Genomic DNA, 24,574 nt, shown 5'->3' with positions numbered 1-24,574 from the left:
GGACATCATTGCAGAATTTGGCCTTTGAACAATTGTTTAGAGGCATTTACATATCTAGATGAACCGCTACGATGAACAGTATGTGATTACAATGTCCATATGTTACTATGTGATATTTAAATAATACTTGTGTTAAGAAAATCATGATATCTGAACATAATAATCCCGTTTGAATGCCTTAACATTATATATATAAAAAAGCATATTTCACACAAAGACAGCATTTTGCAATTCCATTATGCATAGAACTGCTACTAACATGAAAATGAATTCTGCTCACCAAGCCTTTCCTTCACTGGTTACAAAATCCTTTGAAAATTCAAAGCTAGTTTACCTGTTAGTATCAACTGCAGAAGGGTTGATGATGCATTAATTATACCAAAATGATCAGTGCAATAGCTTCCTTGAATACCAGTACTGTTCATTCCACCTTTAATATAGACAATTAATTAAATCAGTTTATACTGTATTTGACTTGTATTCTAATTAGCCAGTAACCATATCAAGAAAATATGATTCTGAACTGTATTTAGTCTCTATAGATTCTTTTATTAACAAAATATCTCTATACCCTTGGCTATATTCAGTCCAGAGCCTAGCAAAAAAGGTTTGGAAGGAATCAAGTTCAGTCTTTTTCTCAAGTTTTTAAACCTAACTTTGAGTGATTTTTTTTGAAAAAAAAAAAAAAAAAAAAAGAAAAGAAACACCATGGTGGGTTGCCCTTGCCTGGCTTCCAGACCCCATCCAGCTGCTCGCTCACTCCTCCTCCTCAACAGGACATGGGGAGAATACAAGATGGAAAAGCTCATAGGTTGAGATAAATACAGTTTAAAAAGAAAAGCAAAAGCTGTGTGTGCAAACAAAGCAAAAAAAAGGAATGTATTCACTACGTCCCATCAGCAGGCAGATGTCCAGCCACTTCCTGGAAAGCAGGACCTCAGGATGTGCAGCAGTGGCATGGGAAGACAAGCATCATAACCACAGATGTCCCCCTATCCTCACCCTTTCCGCCAGCTTTCATTGCTGAGCATGACATCATATGGTATGAAATAGCCGTTGGGTGAGTTTGGGTCAGCTGTCCCAGCTATACCTCATCCCAACCTCTTGCCCACCCCCAGCCTACTGGCGTTTGCAGGCAGGAGGCTTGGAGAGAGAGCCTTGATGCTGCGCAAACCAAAACACGGGTGTGTTACCAACACTGGTTTAGCCACAAATGCAAGGCACAGCACCATATGGGTTGCCATGAAGAAAGTGAACTCCATTCTATTCAGAAAAAATATGCATAAATTACTGTAGATTTTTACTGATATAATAGACAACAGAGATAGGCCCACATTTTTATCTTAAATTTTATGAAGATCAAAAAGATTGCCTGCTCTTACAGGGGCTATTGTTACATGAAATATATGTATTCAGGCACATTCTTTCTTTTATACCAAAGAAAAAAGGAAACAAAATTGAGGTCTGGGGTCCTCACCAACATTCTTTTTGCTTCTTTATGCTGTTACCTGAAAGAATTTCCAGGCCTGCAAAAAAAAGCTCTGAAATGACATCACGAATTTCAACTTCTTCGGGAATAGGTGGAGCAGGATGTAACACACGCCTGCTACTATCAGACAGAGCTTCCAGGATGGCAAGGAACTGTGCTGCGGCACTGTCAAACATTTCTGTCAGCAGCCGTTCAGTAGTAGTGCGAGGCCATGGCAACTAAGTAAGAAAAGGTAATGTAAGCCTTGTACTATCTAAACCAAGTTACAATAAAGCAAGATTTCTTTCAAAACAGTTCACCTTCAGGAAATAAGCACACATTTAAAACAGAAAATAATACACTGTAAAATATATTGTTGTTAAGAATTTTATGCTTCGAAGGCATAGCAAAGCCTCATGCTAAGTGGGTACAGTACTTAAGAAGTGCCATAATTTCATAGCAACCACACTCACTGCTGCATGGTATTTTACTTAGAAAACAATACAGTAGAAATTATGAGTGAGAGTTATTAAGGCCATGTAGTTTAAAGCCACCCACATCTCCCCTTATAATGATAGAGACTGGACCATAAGGAGTTAAGTTCTACACACTTTGCAGAAAATCAGAGAAAGATTAGGATGCTCAGCAGTGCAGTGAAAGCAAAACACTATTATATTCTCTCACTTGCACATTTCAAACAGCATAACATAAAAATACAAGGCAGAACTCACAAAGATATATTTGTGCTATTGACAGCTAAGAAATCAGAGATCTATATTAGAAAATATTTTAAAATTTTATTTCAATGTTCTGTTTACATGGTTACAAACCACTATGAGACATAAAGTAAACCAGAGATACAGTACTTTAAAATGTTGCTCATAATCCATCAATATTTCAGTTCTATTTATTTGGCACTTTCCCAAGTTAGATCGGTTTCTAGGCACATTTAACTAGACAAAAATTTGAGAATTTCCTTCTTGCTTTGCTGTATCCACATCCTTTATTTTGCTTCCCTATTAATACTTGTAAGTATTAATCATATGTGCACCTTATGAAAAAAACAAACAAACAAACAAACAAACCCTGATCTGTTCAATATCTGACAACATTTAGAGTATTAAAGCTGAAGGGTTATTTTTGTTTTCAGATAACTTATATAATGAGTGAGCCTCATCAATACTATAACTGTCTTTTCCAAAGGAAGAGGAACTATTTCTGCTGGGAGTATAGTAAAAGTAAAAACAAAAGATAGTTAATATTGGATACTGATGGAGCAGCTAATCCTGGAAACCATTTCTAGGCACTTAAAGGACAACAAAACCATCCAGAATGGTCAGCATGGATTCACGAGGGTGAATCTTGATAAACTTCTATGTTGAAATGACTTGCCTGGTAGACAAGGGAAGAGCAGCGGATATTGCTAAATATCCTAAACTTCAGTAAGGCCTTTGATGCTATCTTCCATAACCCCCAGCAAGTTTGCAGATGACACAAAACTGGGAGGAATGGATGGTATGCCAGAGGGTCATGCTGTCATCCAGAGAGACCTTGACAGGCTGATAGGAACATCATGACGTTCAACAAGGAGAAGTGCAAAGTCCTGCTCCTGGGGAGGAACAAGCTCATGCACCAATACATGCTGGGGGCCACCCAGCTGGAAAGCAACTTGGCAGAAAAGGACTTGGGGTTCTTGGTAGACACCAAGTTGAACATGAGACAGAAATGTTTAAGGAACTAGAATATGTTCCCTGTGAGGAAAGGCTGAGAGAGCTGGGACTGTTCAGCCTGGAGAAAAGAAGACTCAGCTGGGATCTCATCAATGTATATAAATACCTGAAATGAGGGTGCAAAGAAAATAGAACTAGGCTCTTTTCAGTGGTGTCCAGTGACAGGAACACATGCAATGGGCACAAAATGAAACATTTGAGATTCCCTCTAAACATCAGGAAACACTTTCACTTTGAGGTGACTGAGTACTGGCACAGGTCACCCAGAGAGATTGTGGAATGTCCATCCTTGGAGATATTCAAAAGTCGACTGGTTATGATCCTGGGCAACTACCAATATGTGGCCCTGCTTGAGCAGAGGGGTTGGACCAGATGACTTCCAGAGGTCCCTTCCAACCTCAACCATTTTGTGATTCTGTGATGCACAATCTCCAAGCAAAATAACTCCAAAACAAAGTTTCAACATTTTTTTAATAAAGCCTCTTAATGATGTTCTCAGACTAAAAAAATTTCAAAGCAAACTATACATTTTTTTAATATTTTCTATCATTGTATTCAATATAACTATTTTCCCACACTGTGGATTTGTTTTTATGAACCCAATCTAGGAATCAGCTCTATGCAAGCAGAAAGAGATATACATCACATATTCTAGGGAAGGCTAAGCATAAATTGCAGGGTTTGTTTAAATACCTTCATTAAAATACGGAGCAGAATAGGCATGTAATTTACAACTAATAATATTTTTGCATAAGCATCGGAGGGCTACAAAGATGATTAAGGGAATGGAGCACCTCTCTTATGAGGAAAGGCTAAGAGACCTATGTCTGTTTAGCCCGGAGAAGAGAAGACAGAGAGGATCTTACCTATGCTTATAAATACCTAAAGGGCAGGTGTCAAGAGGATGGGGCCAGACTCTTTTCAGTGGTGGCCAGCAACAGGACAAGGGGCAATAGGCACAAGCTGGAACATAGGAAATTCCATCTCAACATGAGGAAAAACTTCTTTACTTTGAGGGTAATGGAGCACTGGAACAGCCTGCTCAGAGAGCTTGTGGAGTCTCCTTCTCTGGAGATATTAAAAATCTACCTGGACGCATTCCTGTCCAACCTGCTCTAGGTGAATCCGCTTTGGCAGGGGGGCTGGACTAGATGATGTCTGAAGGTCCCTTCCAACTCCTACCATTCTGTGATTCTGTGATTAAACAATCGTTTAAGACAGAAAATACATCATTCTTATTTTGAATTATTTGGCTTTTACTGTACCTACTGCAGTACATGTTTTTATGTGTAGCTTACCCCAGAGTATCTCAGGAACAAATTAAATAATTATGAACAAAACCATCCACATTTAACCTATTCACTCAGCTTTGAATGTTTTAATCTGTTCTAGTATCAGATAAACCATGGCAAAGATGCCACTTTGTAGCATTTCTTTTCTTTCGTCTTTCAAAAATGCAAAGGGATTCCTCAATTTTGCCATTATAATATGAAGTACGTATGTAATGGATCTATATCTACATCATGAGAATTAAAGGATGATGGAATTTCAGTCCAAGGAGACCTTAATAAACTTGAGGAAGTAGTTCTACTGTGGGAAGTGCCAAGCTCTGCATGCATCCGGGGAGGAATGCATCCGTATAGACTGGAAACCAACTTCTGGAGTAGCAGCACTGCCAAAAAAGACCTGGTTGTTAAACTTGAGCCACCAGTGTCCTCTTGTCACAAAGAAGACAAACTGCAGAGTGGGTTACACTAGGAGAAGTGTACAGCACATTGAGAGGTTATTTTCTTCCCTTACTTGGAACTCATGAGGCTCCACCTAGAGTCCTATGCCCACTTTTGGGCTCCTCTGTGTAAGAAGGATGCCAAGAAACAGGACAGGGTCCCTTGGAGGTCTACCAAGATGATTAGGGGCATAAAATGTAAAAGAATAGGCTGAGGAAGCCTTAGTTAGTCTGGCAAACAGGAGGCTAATGGGTGACCTAATAGCTGCCCACAACTACTTGAAGACTTATAAACATAAAGAAGCCAAACTCTTGTGAGTAGAAACAGATAGTACAACAAGCAATAATGACCACAGTTTCAACTTTGGGGGACTGGACTAGATGATTTCAATTCAGATGACTCTGAAAGCATCAGGGATGACCTGCAGATTGGACATTAGGAAAAGTATGTTAATTATGAGGGTAGTGCAGTACTGGAAGAGGTTATCTAGACTGACTAGGGAATAGTCTTCATTTAAGGCTTTGAATACAAAGCCACAGCTGATTTGATTTATCATTGGCAAAAGTCATGCTTCAAGTCAGAGGCTGGAGTAAATGACTTCCAGAAGTCCTATGCAACCAACATCTTTACTCCTATGATACTCCAATAACAGTAATTCTTCATAACGCAGTATTTGCAAAAGTAAATAATTTATTCCGTAAAAACAAACTACCTATATATATATATATTAGCAGCAGCTAACAACATTCCACAGAATAATGCCTTTTATCACAAAAGGGTGTCACAGCACAAAATGATCACGATCTTTTCCTTACATGGGTGCAAAGCATCCCAATGAGCAGGCAATATTACTCAGTAAAAGAGTGCGGGTTCAGGAGCTTGCTGGTTAGTACTTTCAGTTGCTCCTCTCTGCCAGCTTCCTATGAAATACTGCAGGAATTAAATTTATTTAAATCAGTTGCAAACAGTAGGAAAGCAGAACAGCCATCTGTCCATCACAAAGGGAACAACCACTCAGATAGAAGCATCCTCTTTGGCACAGTGAAATCAAAACGAGAACTTTATCTATGCAGTCTTGCATCTAGGAAAGGTCTTAAATTCAAAAGACCTATCGAGCTATGACCAAAAATGGATGATACAATCTAAGATGCATAACCATTATGAACCCACATAGTAGCATAATGGCATAAAGATAACTTTAACTACTAAAGTCTGATATATTAAAGTCTGCATGATGACCAAACCAGGGACAATGCACTCACACAAAAAAGCATTTCTTTGATTATTTATAATTCTTACACCAATGGATCACTATTTTGACACTGGCTGAAAAGAACACAAGGAAAGAGTGAAATTTGAGGAAATTCATTACTTCCTTAAAAGTCTGCTTTGTATCCTGGATGCCTTTCTCTAATCCATGGTATCTTGGTATTGGGACCAGTGCTATTTAACATGTTTGTCAGCAACATGGACAGTGGGATTGAATGCACCCACAGGAAGCTTGCTTACGACACCAAGCTGTATGGTGCAGTTGACACGCTGGAGGGAAGGGATGCCATCCAGAGGGACCTTGATAGGCTTGAGAGGTGGGGCTGTGAGAACCTTGTAAGTTCAACAATGCCAAGTGCAAGGTCCTGCTTGTGGATCAGGGCAATCCCAAGCACAAATACAGGCTGGGCAGAGAATGGTTTGGGAGCAGCCCTGAAGAGAAGGACTTGGGGGTGTTAGTTGATGAAAAGCTCAACATGACACGTCAATGTGTGCTTGCAGACCAGAAAGTCAACCATATCTCAGGCTGCATCAAAAGAAACATTGCTAGCAGGTCGAGGGAGGTGATTCTCTCCCTCTACTCTGCTCTGGTGAGATCCCACCTGCAGTACTGCGTCCAGCTCTGGAGTCCCCAACATAAGAAGGACGTGGACCTGTTGGAGTGAGTCCAGAGAAGGGCCACGATGATCAGAGGGCTGGAGCACCTCTTCTGTGAAGACAGGCTGAGACAGTTGGGGTTGTTCAGCCTGGAGAAGAGAAGTCTCCTGGGAGACCTTATTGCGGCCTTCCAGTACTTAAAGGGGGCCTACAGGAAAGATGGGGAGGGACTCTTTATCAGGGAGTGTAGTGATAGGAGGAGGGGTAATGGTTTTAAACTGAAAGCGGGTAGATTTAGATTGGATATTAGGAAGAAATTCTTTACTGTGAGGGTGGTGAGACACTGGAATAGGATGCCCAGAGAAGTTGTGGATGCCCCATCCCTGGAAGTGTTCAAGGCCAGGTTGGATGGGGCTGAGTAATCTGGTCTAGTGGAAGGTGTCCCTGTCCATGACAGGTGGGCTGGAACTAGGTGATTTTTTAAGTCCCTTCCAACCCAAACCATTCTATGATTCTATGATTTTATAATTCAAAAACAATCTCTCAAGACTTAAGAGTTCTCCAATGCAAGTACAAAAGAATTTTAAAACACAGTAGCTTTTCTTCAAAGTACCCCTTTATCTTCACCATAATTAAACACAGCAGGGCAAACTCAGGACTCTTGCACACTTGGTATGAACAAGATTTCTCTTAGTTTTATTGCTAACATAGTTGTTAAAGGAAAAAAAATGCTAGAAAAATTAGTATTTTCTAAAGTAGTAATTATTACATCTTCCCTCCTTTCAAGTTTGTTCTGAGTTTTAATAATAAATGATGTTAACTATGAAACTGAAAGAGTAAAACTTTCTCCTTGTGAATAGCACCATATGTATTAAGTAGAATTATATCACATATTCATCACATGCAAATAGTAAACAGAGAAGGATTATACAAAATGTTAGACTTACTTACATTTTTTGCTTCTTTCAGGTTAACTCTTAACTTAGGTCGAAAGTAGCTTTTCGGCCTTCTTCTGGATTCATATACTGCTCTCTTGAAAATCATTACTGACATCTGACACAAAGAAAAAAGTAAGTACATAACTGAGTTACGAGTTCTGTTCATAGAGATTGTAACTACTCTACCTGTTTACAATGTATTGCAGAATGATACCTTTAGAGTGGCCTCTCTAAAAATCTTTTTTGTCTCTGAATTTTCCAACGAAGAGCTGATATTTGCTAATTGCTTCAGTTCATCAATTTTAATCAGACCACAGCGAGCAAATACCTGTCCGAAGTATTAAAAAAAAAAATTATACTCTGTTTTCATATTCTGTATGTTGGTATTTAATTTTAGAATCATATAATTCTTGAATTCAGACAACTGCAAAGAGCTGCAATGAAAGCCAGGGCATGAACAACAATTAAGGAAAAGAAAACCTTTTCAAAATATCCTTTGTATATATGCATGGGGCCTGGTCACGACTTAATGCTAGGAGTCTATAACTGTGATTATATGACAAATTACTATTACATTTAACTTTGAATTGATTACTCATTTACATATGGAAACACACCTCCACTTTGCAGTTAAATTTTGGAATAGGGGCAGTACTCTAAATACATAAGACCTAATAATAAGCAGGAATATTTATGTAAATATTTATTTCCCATTTGATTGCTTCTGAAAAGCTACATATGGTAAATCATGTTACCTCTCCATGAATGCTGGCTTGACAATCAAAATAACACTGAGAAACTGCAGTATATAGGGTTGCTCTCCATGTTAAATAATGCACGGATAAGAGCGGAATGGATGATTCCATACATACACTGGCCCACAGCAAGTATTCCAGGACCTGTATTGAAGAAATCCAGTTTTAAATTGAATGCATTTTAACCTGTACAAATGTACTTCCTATTACCAAAGGACACATACAAAGACTTATGCTCATCTGGTAGGACAAATTAAAAGAGGGGGAAAAAATCACAGAAATTGTATCAATTTTTAACATGTTTTATTGACTACAATGCATTCCTCCCACATATTATTGTTTTTTTCCCATTTGAAACTGTGGTCAAGCATAATATTTTAGCCTCTAAGCTACCTTAACCACTCCAGTTCACTATAGCCACTGTGGCAGAGGTGCTGCCCTTCTCTCTCATCTGCTCTTATCTTGAGAGTTATCCCTCTCCTGTTTGTCAGCTCTAGTGATAATTTTTTTCTAAGTTGGTTTTCAATTAGATCAGCAAGCTTATTTGGGATGCAAAGTAGTCTGCCTTCTTTGTTGATAGCCTGTACTTGCATTAATTTACAACCATGGAACTACACTATCAGCTCTTAACTTTATGGCCAACATAGTCATTGCAGCAGTCTAATTTTAAGAATTAGTCCTACTAAATTGATTGAACAATATCTTCCCCTTGTATTTTCTTCGGGTCAGCTGTTCCCTGAGATTCACAAAATATGCACAACCTTAGTCCTAAATTATGTCAACACACAGATTTTCTTTTTGTCTGAATTTAAGGAATCTGACATACCTACGATCAATTCCTCTGTTTGCTGTATAGTAAAAGCCTGAATACAATAAAGGAGGTGCTAAATCACTTCTGATTTCAATAAAAGATGTTCAAAGAGAAAAAATCTTTCCTGCTCAAAGAAAGATTAATATAACGAACAGATAAGAAAATATACTGGGTTTCAGCTTGGTCAGTCTTTTTTCAAGTTTTAGGAGAAAAAAGTAAAGCTAAGACCAACAAAAATTACTTTCACAGTTAAAAAGAAAAGGGCAGAGGGGAAAGGCCAGGTCATTTTTATCATTTACAACTAAAAACCAAGCCACCAGGTGTCAGTACATTTCCACATTTTAATAAACAGAAGACCAATTCTTGGGACTTGATACAGTAGTCGAAAAAAAAGCACCTAGAACCCCCTGAAACGGTCTAACATATCCCATCTCAAAGACCAGCAAGACATTAATGCTGGGCTCAATTCCACAACTGAGGAAAGAGCAGAGTCATAAAGGCATAAGGGCTTAGAACTCAGCAATTTTGCAATCTAGACATTTTATTCCCTTGTGACAAAGTGCTACTATTGGCAATGACAATGAAATAGAAAAGTCAGGATACAGTGTTATGCGAAATACAGGTGAATTTTCCAATCATCAATGAATTTTTTAAATGTTTCCATTTATTTTGCCATACCTTAGCAGACTGACCTATCATCATCAAATGTCTGCATATGGTGTAAATATGAATAGTACCTGCAAAAATAAATTAAAATAAATAAAAAACAGGTAAGTTCTATAATCCTACATGATATTTATTATGCTAACCAACTGAAACTTTTTCTTAATATCTCGGTTGTTATTTTCAGAGGCTTAAAAATAAACTAATGATTTTTCCGTAACTATTTTAAATTAGAGAAGATGAAGCCATTAAATTCTTGGGTGATATTAGCTTCAAAAATACCTACACGATGAGGTAGTATAGTAAGAGAATTAAATCTTAAAAATATACTGCATTAAATTTTTATTAAATAACTGACAGAGAGAAAAAACTTAGTTTTATTCAAAAATGTCAGCCTCTAAAAAAAAATTATCTCTCCTCACAGACCTTATCTTATATGATTCTTTCAGTCTGTCATGGCACTGTCCTGGCAGACAACACTATTGTGTGATATTAAGTATGATAAGTGAAATGAAGAAAATTGATTGTGACTAGAGTTTTCAAGAGCATCAAAGTGACTTACAAATAAAATCCTGTCAAAAATTTACTTAATTTAGGCTATATAACAAAACTTCTTTTAAAAAATCAGCCCTAGAAGTAAGTATAAAAGATACTGCAGTTCGGGGGGCGGGGGGGGGGGGGGGGGGAAGTCTATTCTTCTGTCTGTATGAATGTTCAGAAAGGGACACCTGTGGCAGCAGGAGGCATCACAATGTCAACTGTCATAGCTAGAAGGGTGTTATTATCCCAATAATCAAGAATGGAGCAAGCATTAGGAAGATTTCTTTTTACCAGTCAAATGTGTAATGAGGCACAAAATCTATTGCCAGGAATTGCAGAAAATGCTGAGGAACTGGGGAAAATCTGAGTTATTGCCTGCTTCTAAATAGATTAGATTATTGCTTCTAAATAGATTAGATTATAGATTAGGCTTGGTACAGACACCTGTCCCACACACATGTAGTGGGACTTAAGAATGGCAGGGGAGTATATTTTAATTTTAATTCTTCTCCCATAAAAACAGACAAACCAAAAACACACCTCAAAGTAGGGACTAAGGGCAACCACAGTCCCAGCAAAACAAAAGGATAAGAATTTTGACCTATTATAGCTCACAGAAAGCAAATTTTCCAAAGTTAAATTAAAACCACAATTTTTCCTCAATGTATATTGCAACAATTGACCATAGTAGAACGAATTAATAATAGTCTTTTGGCTCTTGACTAAATAACATTTCCTTTCAAAGCAAAAATATACTGCTGTTGTTCTTGAAATAAAAAACCTACACACCATTCTCTGTGTATCTAGTTCAGAGAAGTTCAATTTGTCCTCAATTTTTTTCCTAATTCATGCATTTATAAGTAGCACATTAAAATCATATACAGAGATTCAAATTCTTAAATGTCATATGGCATTTTTTAGAATAGATTTAGTATTAACTTTAACCTTAAAGATCATTTAAAAACCACAAAGATGTAATGTCAGACAATAATTTTCTACTCTACGATCTGCAATCCCCTTTTCAAAAAAAAACCCAAACAAACCAAACTTATTAACACAAACATTTTATTGACAAAAAAATCTTGAGGATTTTTTTTAATCAGGGTTCACTCAAAAAATGCCCTTATTAAGCTGTTAGATCCCATTTTATTAGTACACTCTAACCACATCTGTAATGAAAATGCTATTACTTTTACAACACTCCACCTGAAAAAGGCACAATATCTGTAAACTTCAATTTAAAAATCCCTTACTCTAGGAAAAAAGAAATTACTGAAAAACCTACTGTGATTGAAGACTAACTAGAGATTTATTCATGGCCATTAGGTTGACCTTAAAGAACATGTATGAAGTTTCCCTCCACAGGTTTGCTTAGCAAAAAAATGTAAATGGAAAGCCTGAGGTACCATTGTAGATAAGCCAACATAAACTCTCCTGAGGCAGAGCCACTTGCATCGTGAGTCGTAATGACGACAAGACATTGAAACAAGTTTGCAGGGACTCTTGATTCTGGAGATTTCTGTCACTGCTGCAAACCATCTGATAAATGCAAACATTTCTCTCTTGCAAAGCATGGAACTAAAACACATGGAAACATACATAAAATTAATATATATAGTTAAAATGAAAGCATATGTCAGTTTCATGTCAGCAAAGTACAACAAAATGGTGAGTATGAAAATATCAAGCATACCAGAAAAAAAATTAGCATGACATTTAAATGAGCATTAGAATATGGAGAAAGTGTTAAAGCTTTAAGGTTGCTGTACCATTAGCCTGAGTCAGTTTCCGCTGCATCACAGGATGAAAATGCACCTAGTGCACTAGGGCTGCTGAAATGGAGAAAGGATGAATGAAGCATTAAATTGATATTCAAAGAATCTGGCTTTAATTCTTCACTTCTCTGTAGATGTCCTCTGTAAATTAAGGCAAATCTTAACTTTTCTGCACTTTACTTCTCCATCTGTATCACAGATATCTTATTTCTCACTCCCATCCATTACTTTTTTCCTCTACAGATGCATTGTTCCTTCTCTTCCTTGTAATACCTAACATAATGTAATCTCAGTCTTGTCTGGACTACAGTATCATCTGAACAAACCAACATGTGAGAAAATGAGCTAAGTGGGACACCTCCAGCCAGCAACTATCAACCTCTCACAAGTCTACTAACCTGCTAATGTTTGAAATGATATTATTTTTTGCAGTTAATTCACTGAAACTGGAAGTTTCAAGCCCTAGAACTCCATTTCTATGATTTCCTTAGCATTACATTAAAAACCAAAAGCTAGCCACAGAAACCTGGCAAAAACATCTACATTTACAGACTTAGATGTAATCATTTGACATGTTATCATTATCCATTTCCAGTTGCAGAGATCATTGTCAAACTAGAGTCCATATGTGAAAATTTAGGGATAACTCAGTGTCTAAAGGCCAAGTTATAGAACAGGCTTTTAAGTATAGACTCATGATAACATCTGGCACTACGATTGGTTCAAGGTCTAGGGAGACATATAGAAAGCAGGAGAAACCGTCTCTGGAACTTCAAATTTATTTACAAAGCATTTTTTAAAAAACAAAATAAAATGGATTAACATAGTCTTTGATCACATTCTCTATAGGAAGCTGAACTATGTTTGAAAAACAAAAAAATAACAAAAACAGTATCTTTTCTATCATGACATCTGCTTCTAGCTTTTAAGTAAACTGTCTGCTTTTTTCTCCTCAATAAACACCTATTTACAATCTAACTCTGACTAAAGAAATATGAATTTGATTAGCTCAATGCACAGGAGATGCCTATAATTTTCTTTTGTCGTTCTTGATCACAGAATAACTTGCATTAGTTTATTTTGAAATACCCACCAGGTACTGAAAATAGAGCTTCTCAGCAAAGCACCGCTTATAATAAAATCTAACATGCTTTTAGCATTCCCCCTATACCTACTTTCTTCCATGGATAACAAATGACAAATTGCAAGCTCCTCAATAAACAATTAACACAAAAGGATCGCAACGTATTCTTGAGGTCGCCCAGCTTTCCATAGCTCAGAGAACTTAAAAAACTATTCACCATTTTGCCTCTTTTTTCATAGTGAGCAAATAAGCTATTTTTCATAATGCAATACTGCTTTTTTACTATGTCATGAGCTTTTTTTACATGTAGTATTTTTGCACATTTATGGTACAAATTACAGTACAATTTTTTAATTCTCTTGCACTGTGTCCAGTCCTTAAGATCACACCGTACAGAAATCTCTACAATAATTGCAGGACAGCTATCAAATTTTGCTATATCCCAATTCTGTGGTAAATAGCAACTACTTCAGAGCAAAAATTGCTGTAGACAGTTACAGAATAACCTGTTCAGAGAAAATTGCCTTTTTAACATTAAGTTAGTAGTGGCTGGCTTATGCCACAAAAGCATAAGCATTTATATCCTCTTAGAAACGGACACCAACTCTGAATGTTCACATCATACATATGACTTAAATCTCAATGTACTCTATAGAGACAAACTATTAAAGATTAGTTAATATTAATATCTGATTAATACAACAAAATGAAGTACATTCATGGAGGATAAAATAGGCTACCTATTTTAAATCTCTGAATGTCTTTGACAAAAAAAAAAAACAAACAACCAAACCTACAACCTACCGTAAGTGCTGCATTTTTATCTCTCAAACCATTTGGAAAAAAGGTGGATTTAAATCGATGCACATCATCCATGATATCATCAACGTTTACAGAAATGAACTGCTGAAGGTATCTTCCATAGCACTGTAGAAGTGCCAACTTATATTCCTGAAGAATGAACAATATGTTATTTTTATAGTTTGTCTATTACATTTCTATTTCAATAAAACGTGTGGGATGTTTATTATCTTCACGTAAAAAAGTATCAATGTGAAAGAGCAGCTGGAATTACAACACTAAAGTTTCAGACAAACATTCAGCAATGTAATTTCTAATGTGAACACTCAGCATATGAAAGGTTCAAGTACTTAAAAGAATAGCTTGTGGTTTGGGAGTTTCTGTTCATTTTAATCATAAATATGACATATCAGAGAACAATTGTAAAGTGGGCTAATATAATAAACTCAAAGGGTTCCTGGAATGTCTGCAGCTTTGCAACAGTAATGATAATGATACCACACTTCTTAGAAAAGTACTTCATAATGTAGAAGTTTATAAACAATATACAGACATCATCACTTCTATTTCCCCTGTTTCCCTGATATCAAAGCCCTTTTTTTAATTAAAGCAGAGAGGAAGAATGACTTAATATCAGAAATCAAACACTTCAGAATAAGATGCACTAAAAAAGAATTAAACAAGTGGCAACCAGAATTTACATATGGCCAACCAGTCAGCATTAGTAGGCCAGAAATTGCCACTGCAGCTTTAAGAACTTTTAACAAGCAGAATGTTGAGCTTTATGTCTCATTCAAAATGTAGCTCCCCAGCAGCATGTTGAACCACTCTAAAATCATGATGAGCCTGTGGTTCAGCTCTGACTCAGATGTGGAAGAGCCACTTACTGAATCACCTCCACCACTTCCTGCAGTATAAATTATTTAGAAGCTTCTCTACCAACTTCACTAATTCTAGCGCACACATTCACACCGGTCATGGTAAGTGCTAGGGGGAAAAGTAACTTATTTGTATTCGTAAAATATGATCCTTTAATCACAGAAAATTCAGAAGTATTTCCTTGCACCCACTTTCTTCAATATAAATTCCTACCAACACGGTAACGCTTAACCTGAATTTTTAATCATCTGAGGAGTCTAACTCACATGGCCCTATCGTCCTCTTCGCTGTGTGAAAGCAGCAGCCATACACAGAAACTTCTACATTCCACGGACAGCTATGGGCAGCTGGTCACTTATGTAATCTAATACATAGGTTCAGGCTGTGATAACTCTTAGAATCTGAAGTCATGGATCAGAATCCCATTAATTTAGTTACTAATATACAGCAAAAATGTAACTTCTCTCCCGAACAGATTAAAATATGTGTGTAAGACCAGAGACAACAGGCGGATACAAGCAGCAAGGGAGGGGAAAAAAAATGAGTCAGTACTGATCAGCACAATGACTAATGGACTAATTTCCAGATATGTGACATAATGAATTTAGGTGTGTCCTAAAAGATACATTGCAGATGTATAATACGAAGGAATCTAAAGCGAGAAGGGATTAAAAAAACAGCAGGAAGACAAAGTTAAGTTGGTGCTTACCTATTGACTACTCACACTCAATAATTCATTTTTAAAGACTACACACCATTAAGTATTATATAACATAAAGGCAGATTAAAATTTAAAATAATCACTAGTAGTTTTCAACTAGGAATCAAGAGGGGTACTTATGGAATAGGCTTTACCCCACCAATCACAGAGCTGGTGTAGTGTTACAGCATATTCATCTTTCCAATAGTGCATTAAAATTTGTTACTAACATCCATCTCATGTTTTTTCTTTCTTTTTCCCTCCAGGGAAAAAAATTGACAGAATGAAAACTAAGTTTGTAAAGTCAAAGAAATGCACTTAAAAATGGGAATTCCAAAGAGAGCTCATTTCAAAGTTTTAGGCTGGCCAGCAAAACAACTTTTTCAACAGCATTGATAATTTTACCTTTACTGTAGAAAAACACATTACACTAGACGATTGAACTTGCAAGCGGAAGTCTTTACTCAGAATTCTAGATTATTTTTAGGCAATCTAGGGCCAGGTCATTAAGCACTTGAAGATAAGGACCAAATTACTACATTTGAGTTGTGCTATGGGAAGCCAATGTAAAGTACAGAGAGCAGGGTTTGATGCCTTTGAAATAACCTTACTAAGCATGCTGTGAGAGCAGCAGTTCCCAAGCAATAAAAGCTCAATGTAATACTCCAAGCAATTCTTAGGGCCCAGAAGCTAAGCAAACTTGAGGAAAACATGAACATGAAGAAAACATGAATGGAATTGCCTAGGTAATTAAGGGTCTATTAGCAAATGCAGTTATTCAAGCTTCCTTAAGAATCCCTGTGAGTATTCCTAAACTTATACCATAAGCCTATACCTTCAGTTGTAATGGCTACACAGTTACGGACTCTTCCACATGCCTTCTTCAACCTACCAGTGACAGCTGAGCGCTGCTGAAGTTCAGCTTCAGCTTGCTGTTCTTTATACAGGGGACAGGCCACTTTTGCCTAAGTCTTTAGAACTGATGCAGTGAAGGATATATAAGACTTAGTAACATCTGCATCATACTCATACCATTACCCAGGTCTGCAGAAAAGCTCACCTAGTAGCCACATATATATGCTTTCCATAAACAGCATAAATAGCATTTATCCTTGCTGGATTCCATAAGCGAAGGACATAATAGTGGAAGAACAGTTTCATTAGATGTGTTCCTCTAAAGGATCACCCCACAAACTATCTTGGTACATTTCCAATTATGCCCTCTTCTAGGTGAAAAGAGGGAATCTAATAGTGTCATATGCTGCAGAGAATGAAAAAGGGTGAATATGGGTGACAATTGGCATTTAACTGCTTTCTAATGCAAAAGTCAATAGACTGTTCTTAAAAATTCTTTTCTATTTAAAAACGATGTCAGTTATCTGTTTTTCTTTGCAGGGTGGGGGGAACTGAAATCTAATACTCCTTTTGTGAAAACAAACAAACAAACAAACAAACTTGGTTTAACCTAATTTTTTATTCCCATTATGTTCAAAAATTAAGTAGAGGTTACAGAAACCTTTCCAAAAGCATGGAATAATTCTACTACAAACTACAGACTTTCATTATTTTTGTGCTATAATTTTTCTATTACAAGCAACTTTTTAGAAGACTAATATTAAAAAGCTGTGCCCGAAATAGGCCTGAAAGACAGAAAGACATAATTAAAATGTATACTTGACTGCCTCATAACAGACAGACTAAACAGCAAGAGTTTTAAGCTCGAAAAGTATTATCAACCAAATTAATATCTTCTAATACATTCATGGCAAAAAGTAGAAAAATCCACTGACAGATCATTACAAACACAAAATCACACTAGCAGATGGCATCTATTTAGGACCTGTCCCTCACTCTAAGTTACGCTAATTCTCTACAAACTTTAAGTGTATTCTCTCAAGCAACTTTTCAAGTACTGAACCTTTATAATAAATTAACCTATAATTCTGTAATCCTTCAGTATTTCTGCTTCATAACTTTATCATTCAGGACTACGCACCCTTCTTCAATCCTAAAAGGACTGACTTACAACTAGCTTTGAACTGTACATCTTTGAGCTGCTTCTGAGTGTTGTTTAGTAACTACCCTTGAAAGATTTTATGACATGATCTTCTGACACAAACATCACCAAGGTAATAAGTGGCATACCTTTGAGGGGTTTTTATCCCAGCAGACATGAAGGACAAATATTGTATAAGACTACAACATAAAACTAGCTGTATGGAGTCAGACCAATAGTTACGAGCTCAGTATCCCACCCAACAGTAGTCAGTAAGACATGACTAGGTAAGCGTATAAAAATAGAGTCATCATGTAGTGAAACATCCCTCAAATACTCTCCAAGTCTTCAACAATCTAGCTCCTGAATCTTTTTCAGTTGTGATTTACCTTTTTTGAGGAGACCAGAAGTGCACACAGAATTCAAGATGAAGGAGCATCATCAATATATATAGTTGCATAATGTCTAATTGCACTCTGGTTTATGTTCTGTGTTCCTCTCCTGACAATTCTTTACATTCACATTTGGTTAACTAAGCACTGAGTTGAAATTTCAGCAGAATAAACCGCCTAGCATTGTCAATTTGTACTTAAACAGCACCTACAGGCACAGTCAGATATTGTACTTTACCACGCTGAAACAACAAATATTAAAGAAAGATTTCAGCGTGTTTAAAAAGACAAAGAGTGCATTGAAAATACAGATATAGAAAATATATCAAGAAATCAGGGCAATTTTACAATGATTCAAATCACCAACTCTCATTGAAATTATTTTGTAAGTTTTTGCTACTTTCTAAACAGCTTTCTGTAAAAGATGATTAAAAATTAAAGTACCATAGAAACATAAGGAAACAAAGACTGTGATTGAGCATCTTCTGTTTTCATATGACTTACTTTGATCTGAGCAAGGGAATCACCAACTTTCAGAAGTTTTTCATTGTAATACCACCCTGGCAGTCGAGGCTTATATTTGATCCAAATTTTAAACAAAGTATTTGCTCTAAAAAAGATACAGGAAAAAAGGTTTCAGATTACACTGGCAATACCTGTCATAACAAGTAAGTAAATCGGGAAAACTTCAAACTGCGAAAACTCCTTTCTTCCAAATCTATTTGAACCTCTATGTATTTCAAAACAAGTGATCATTAAAACTGGATTTAACAGGCAGCCAAGGACATTTCTGGGTTTCATTTCTGTCACCAGTTTTTATCATGTATTTACAATGGGATGAATTTTATCCTGTGAAAATTCTTATTAAAGCGTCTTAGTATTAATCCCCTTGCATTGTTCAAACATGATCATAGGTGGAAAATCTGTCCCACCTTTCAGCTAGTATTTGAGAGGTTCTGTTTGAAGAAAGAATTTGATATTTTAAAGAAACTCAATGGTTTACAGCTTACAGCCATTATTGGACTGGAAACTACAAATGCTAAGAGCAGAAAAAAGATCCCAAATTAACAAGGCATGTCAGGCAGCAGCAAACTTAGGAACTGGTAGACATGGAATAAACCATAGATTATATAGAGCTATGGTATATAGAGCTATAGAGCTCATGGTATATAGAGCTATACCATGAATCACAAAAGAAAGTCATTAGAAAGCCTCTAGGATGAATTGCATTTGGCATGAAATGTTCAGGAATTTTAAATCATAAAGTGTAGGATTCAGAGAGAAGCAAATGACACGTTTGTTAAAATAGAAAGGATTTTATGGCAATAGTTGCAACACTCTTCTGTTGCCTCTGCCTGTTATTCTAGCCATAATTGTCATCAAGGATGACTTTGTGTAACATTACCTACTTGGATGAACTAGCAAGACCTTTAAGTGGTAACTGGCTCTAAGCAGCTTTCCTCTTCTACAGAGGAACTGAGTACATCGATGCCAGTGTTATAGTCCCTACTGATTGCTGTTTGATGGGTTAGTGCCTTCACATGTACAACTTTCCCACCCTAGACCTCTTTAAGAAAGCTATATTCAAACTGGAAAACAAAAATCGATCAGACAGACTGATAATAAGCAGAGGGATTTTTCAGAAAAGAATTCTGTGACCGAATTATTAATAGTATTGACAGTATTCACAGTGCCAGGCATCTCTTACATTTATTCTCTTAACAAATCACTTGTACAGAAACCTCAGCAAAGAGTGCCTTGTGAAACCTCAACAGCTAAATTATTCATAGGTAGCAATTTATGAAGAAGGAAAACAACTGAAGAGAGAGGAATTAATGTTTTAAAATAACCATCTAGCTGAATTCTCAAATGTAAACCTTATGCTTAGTGGTGTGAGGTAGCTGGAACTTTTCAATCTCTTAAGACAGTGATGGTAGACTAGAATGCAAGACACTTTCTTAAGCTTTTTTCTGACATTCAGGAACTTGGAATCCATTTTCACAGTCTCCCTGACAGCTCCTTATTTCAGCTTATAAGAAGACTCCCAATAAAAAATCACAGTAAGTAACATTTTTTCCACACAGAAAGCTGCAAGCCACCTTCACATTTTCAAGGTGAAACAGATGGCTGTATGAGAAACCTGTCAAAATGATCTTTACACCGAAGAATTACAACATCATAATCCTTTTTTTTCTAAAAGTATCATCTCAGCACAATTCTCAGTGCTTGAAAGTAAACAGCAAAGAAGTAAGTAGGACATTCTAGAGGTGTATCCTAAAGGAAAAATGCAGTAACAGCACAAACTAGGCCAAAACCAACAATCTGAATAAAATGTTCTAAGGCATTATGTTTTCAAAGGAAACCATAGCCCGCTCTAACAAAGAGCATCTTCCAAATGGGGAATGAGTGCCTCCTAGTTCATCCATAAGCAATTCACAGTATGGATGGCTACTGACTTCTTACACTGAGAGAAGTATCCCACTCCGGTGAGTAGGGATGAATCTGCAAAGAGGCGTGAAAGCAAAGGAATCTGTCCGACATCTGAGCTGAGTTCCCTTGGACTATCAAGGGAAGAAGCTTAGGAAAAGACTCTCAGAGTCCAAGAGGTTTGATGGATACTACTGAGGGATGAGGGAGAAAGAAGGGAAAAAAAAAAGTAATTATCAGGTTGTAAGGCTGTAAAGGAACTGATACTAAGATTGGATGTGAATAAAGCTTGGGAAGGTCAGACTAATAAACTTCTTTAAGACTGAACAGCTGGAGAGACCTCAGTGAAGGTTATCTTCATTTTTTGTTTTGAATGCTCATATTGACACGAGATACTTAGATATAATAAATGAGTAACAAATATGTGATAAACTAGTTTAGTACAGTAGTGACAAATCTGATTAGCCTTTCAACTTCAATGGGAAGATTAACTGTATCTGCTACAATGCCATGACTTACTACAAGTGAGTTCAGGACACAGGAATGTTTCTTTGACACAGACAAAGGAGGAGAGTGAGACACTTCCCAAACAGCTCATCAGCCTTTCCTTTAAACAAGCTGTAGGACACCAGAACAACAAGTTAAGCAAGTGAATTCTTAAAAAAATACTGGGCTGTTGGAGCTCAGAGGTGAAGTTTCTTTACTTCCAACCACTCTATGAATAATACAAAAAGTTTCCCTATGGTCAACTCATAATAGTGTGCACAAGGTAAGGTCCCCATGGCTCTACTTCTGGACCAAAAGTCTTTACTACAGGTAGTAAAGGATTCTCTGATGCTGATCAAAATGTGTCTAATCAAATAAGGGTGGCTAAGCCACACAATGTGAGATAAAATCAATAGTTCGAGGTAATCCTTTGATGGCCTCCTTGCCAAGAGAAATGGGGTAAAACGACATCTCATTTAGTTGAGGGAAAAGTACATTTGATTGCTACTTCTTCTGAGTGAAAAGATTCATGATTCCAGTAAGGGCAGGTCCTCAGTAATTTCTGTTTCTTACATTATAACATTTTAAGTGCCTAAATTACGTCCTTACTGTGGACTTATCAATACCAAAGGCTGAAATAATAATAAATTGGAGGAATGAAGGTGACAATTTTATTTTTCTAAACTGAACATACTTGCCATGTGGAAGCTGGTTTTCTTGCTCCTCGAATAACAAGAACACTTTGATCTCAACCCATGCCAGGAAAAGTAGCTTGACAAATGACACAGCAAGAAGTCTTTAGAGCATTTAGGAAAGCATCTGTAATAGCCATTACCTTCGCAAATTCTTAGGAACAATTAGACTAAGGCTGGTTCTGGAAGCAGAACCCAATTTTGAGTTATCAAAGAATGAGAGGCAAGGGAGAAACAACCCTGAAATTCCACAATCAAAAATAAATGTCCATGACTTTGATAGCTGCCTGAACCTATGCTAACAATCAGAATTTCAGTCTTCTGCCTCTGTACTGCACCTATACAAATGAAGGGTGCTCAAGGATGCAGAGCTACTGGGAGCTTCACATTACACAATGTTCTCAATGCCCTGGAATTTTGGTATGGATCATCACTACCAGTGACTTCTGGGATCAAGACCCAGGTAGCCTTCGTTCTCATCTCCATGATGAATGCTGCAGAATTCTTTGGATGAGAAAATCTTCTCATGCCAACCATGTTATGCGTGGACATGGGCCACATCTACAAAATACCAGTTTGAATAAGATGACTTATTCAAGAACCTACTGAGGTCAAAATATTCCAAAGGATAAAGTAAAGAAAGTCTTGGAGACACTGTTCACAAAAACTGGTAACTTGGCATGACATTGCAAACAGATCAGATTCAGCATGCCCAGCTCCTAACTAGAAGATACAATGAACATGTAGAAGACACAATGAATGTACTCATTATCAGCAATTTCAGTGGTGTCTGAAGCAGCTGAGCTGTCCTTCTTCTAAGGGGCCTAAAGGGGATAACTTTCAAAGTAAGAATACAGATCAGCTAAAACAAAAAAAGGTCTGAAGCTACAGAAGGGCTTAAAAATAGCAAAGCACTGAGATCAGCTGCTGAAGCAATATAAAAAGCCAACATACTGAGATTCAAAACACTAGAGGCAAAAGCCTGGAGACTGATACCTGTATGATAGATCTAGGCCTAGACCTGATGATGAACACGCCACATAAACAAATTAGAAATCCAGATACCTTAGAAAAGGAAAGATCTCCAGTGCAAACAAATGCCAGGCTACAGAATCTGAGTAGTACCTGAACAGCTCCTTTAGAGAAGGGTCATTTGTGAATTACATCTAGGAAAATACCCAGTAAAATACGTAAGGGTAGAAGCTGCACCTAAGCAATGTGCTAACCACCCTTTAACCTAACTCCCATGCTGGTTTTGCATGAAACTTTGATGACCTGGGAAACTCTCACTTTTTATGTTAAAGACCTGTAAATTTAGAATAGAACACTGCTCTGATAATAACAATAGAAATCCAACCAGTTATCTCTAAAGAAGCAGTTGAACTCATAATAATGTACCTAAATGCAGCAGGGAGAGCTACATGAGAAATGCACAGTCTATAACAGCCATATGCATGCACTATGAATCATACACCAATTCCAGTTGCTCTATCTTAACTGCATTACAAAATCTAGATTTATGCATACCCACAGATATGCATGTATGCGAGCAAACAAATATGCACAATTACACTTGCCATATGCTCTGCCTGCATCTATGTGTATAAAAATATACCAACGTAGACATAGACGTAGGCACAAAAAGAGCTATGTGGTGTTATCCTCATGTAGCCTTAATGCGAGCACCATCTTTTAAGGGCATGTACATGCCCACACGCATTCACCCTCGCATGCAGTAGCACATGCTGGCGGGCTGCCAGTTGCTCCAGCACTGTGAAGGGATTTTCCTACCAGAAAGCTCAGGAAGCTCCGATAAGGAGGTGTTTAGATTTTGGAGGGGTTTTAATTAAAAAAAAAAAAAAAAAAAAAGGAAAAGGGATTGCAGGGATTGCCCGTCTTTCGGCACACTGATGGAGAAGCAGACCCAGGAGAGCAACCTCCTGGCTAGCTCCCAGGCCAGGGGGAGCGGGAGGGAAGGGGCTCCCTGGCCTGTGGGATGCGGCGCAAGGAGGGAGGCGGGAAGGGGCGAGGAGGGCTCCGCGGCGGTGCCCGGCGGGCCGAGAAGGGCAGGCCGAGAGCGGCGGGGAGGCGGCGCGGAAGGTCCCCGTGGGGCGGCCGAGGGGAAGGGGTTGGAAGGGGAAGAAAGGGGGTTTGAGACAGGGGCAGGCGGGAAGGCAAAGGGGCTCCCGGAGCGGGTGGCGACGCGGGGACGACAAGGGGGGCGGCGGCGCAGCCCCTACCCGCGGCGGTGCAGGTCGTGCTGCTGCGGCTGGGCCTCCCCCGCGCCTCCCAGCCGCCGCAGGAAGCCCAGGACGTCCCGCAGCTCGGCCTCGAAGCTGTCTACCACCGGGTTGCCCGGCGCCACGGCCCCGAAGAAAACGGCCGGCGGGGGCTGCGGGACGGAGGCGGGGAGCGGCGGCCCGGTGGGTTCCGCCATGCTCCGGCCCGGCCCCGGCGGGAAGGCGCCGCCGTCGCCAGGCAACGGCCGCGGGCAACGTCCACGGGCAACGGCCCCGCGGGGCGCGCGGGGGCGGCGGCGGCGGCGGCTGTGGAGGCCCCGGGGGTCCCGGCTGCGGAGCTGACAGCTGCCCGCCGAGCCCCCCGCTCCAGGAGGGGAGGCGGAGGGATGAAATCTGCCTTCATCCCCCGGGGAAGGGGTCTTCGGCGCGGGGGTCGGGTTGTGGGAGCCAGAGGGGTCTCACATAGCCAGAGGGGTTTGAGCCGCGGGTCCTGGCAATTCCCTCCAGCAGGTGAAAGAACCTTTTTCTCTCTCTGAGGCTAAATACTGCCGAGAGGCAGCTGAAGAAGTTTCACAGGCACCATGCACCATGGCAGCGGCTAGGA

General features: G+C 38.4%; 1 protein-coding gene across 1 annotated transcript in view; it reads right to left on the bottom strand.

Annotated features, from left to right (window-relative positions):
- Nucleotides 1–24,167, bottom strand: part of CFAP54 (cilia and flagella associated protein 54) — a gene marked incomplete at both ends in the record, with an annotated part of 116,113 nt that extends 91,946 nt beyond the window's left edge. The window contains 10 exon segments of the mRNA XM_082498212.1: nucleotides 335–430; nucleotides 1,509–1,707; nucleotides 7,743–7,844; nucleotides 7,944–8,057; nucleotides 8,485–8,628; nucleotides 9,974–10,032; nucleotides 11,905–12,076; nucleotides 14,162–14,308; nucleotides 18,630–18,735; nucleotides 23,971–24,167. Of these exon segments, the coding sequence (XP_082354338.1) occupies nucleotides 335–430; nucleotides 1,509–1,707; nucleotides 7,743–7,844; nucleotides 7,944–8,057; nucleotides 8,485–8,628; nucleotides 9,974–10,032; nucleotides 11,905–12,076; nucleotides 14,162–14,308; nucleotides 18,630–18,735; nucleotides 23,971–24,167 (1,336 nt within the window).
- Between the last annotated feature and the right edge of the window lie 407 nt (nucleotides 24,168–24,574).

This window comes from Vanellus vanellus (genome assembly GCF_965231255.1).
Source record: "Vanellus vanellus genome assembly, chromosome: 1".
NCBI classification, from domain to species: domain Eukaryota; kingdom Metazoa; phylum Chordata; class Aves; order Charadriiformes; family Charadriidae; genus Vanellus; species Vanellus vanellus.
Note: the sequence above shows the minus strand (reverse complement) of the source record. Positions and strands in the feature narration are given on the sequence as shown.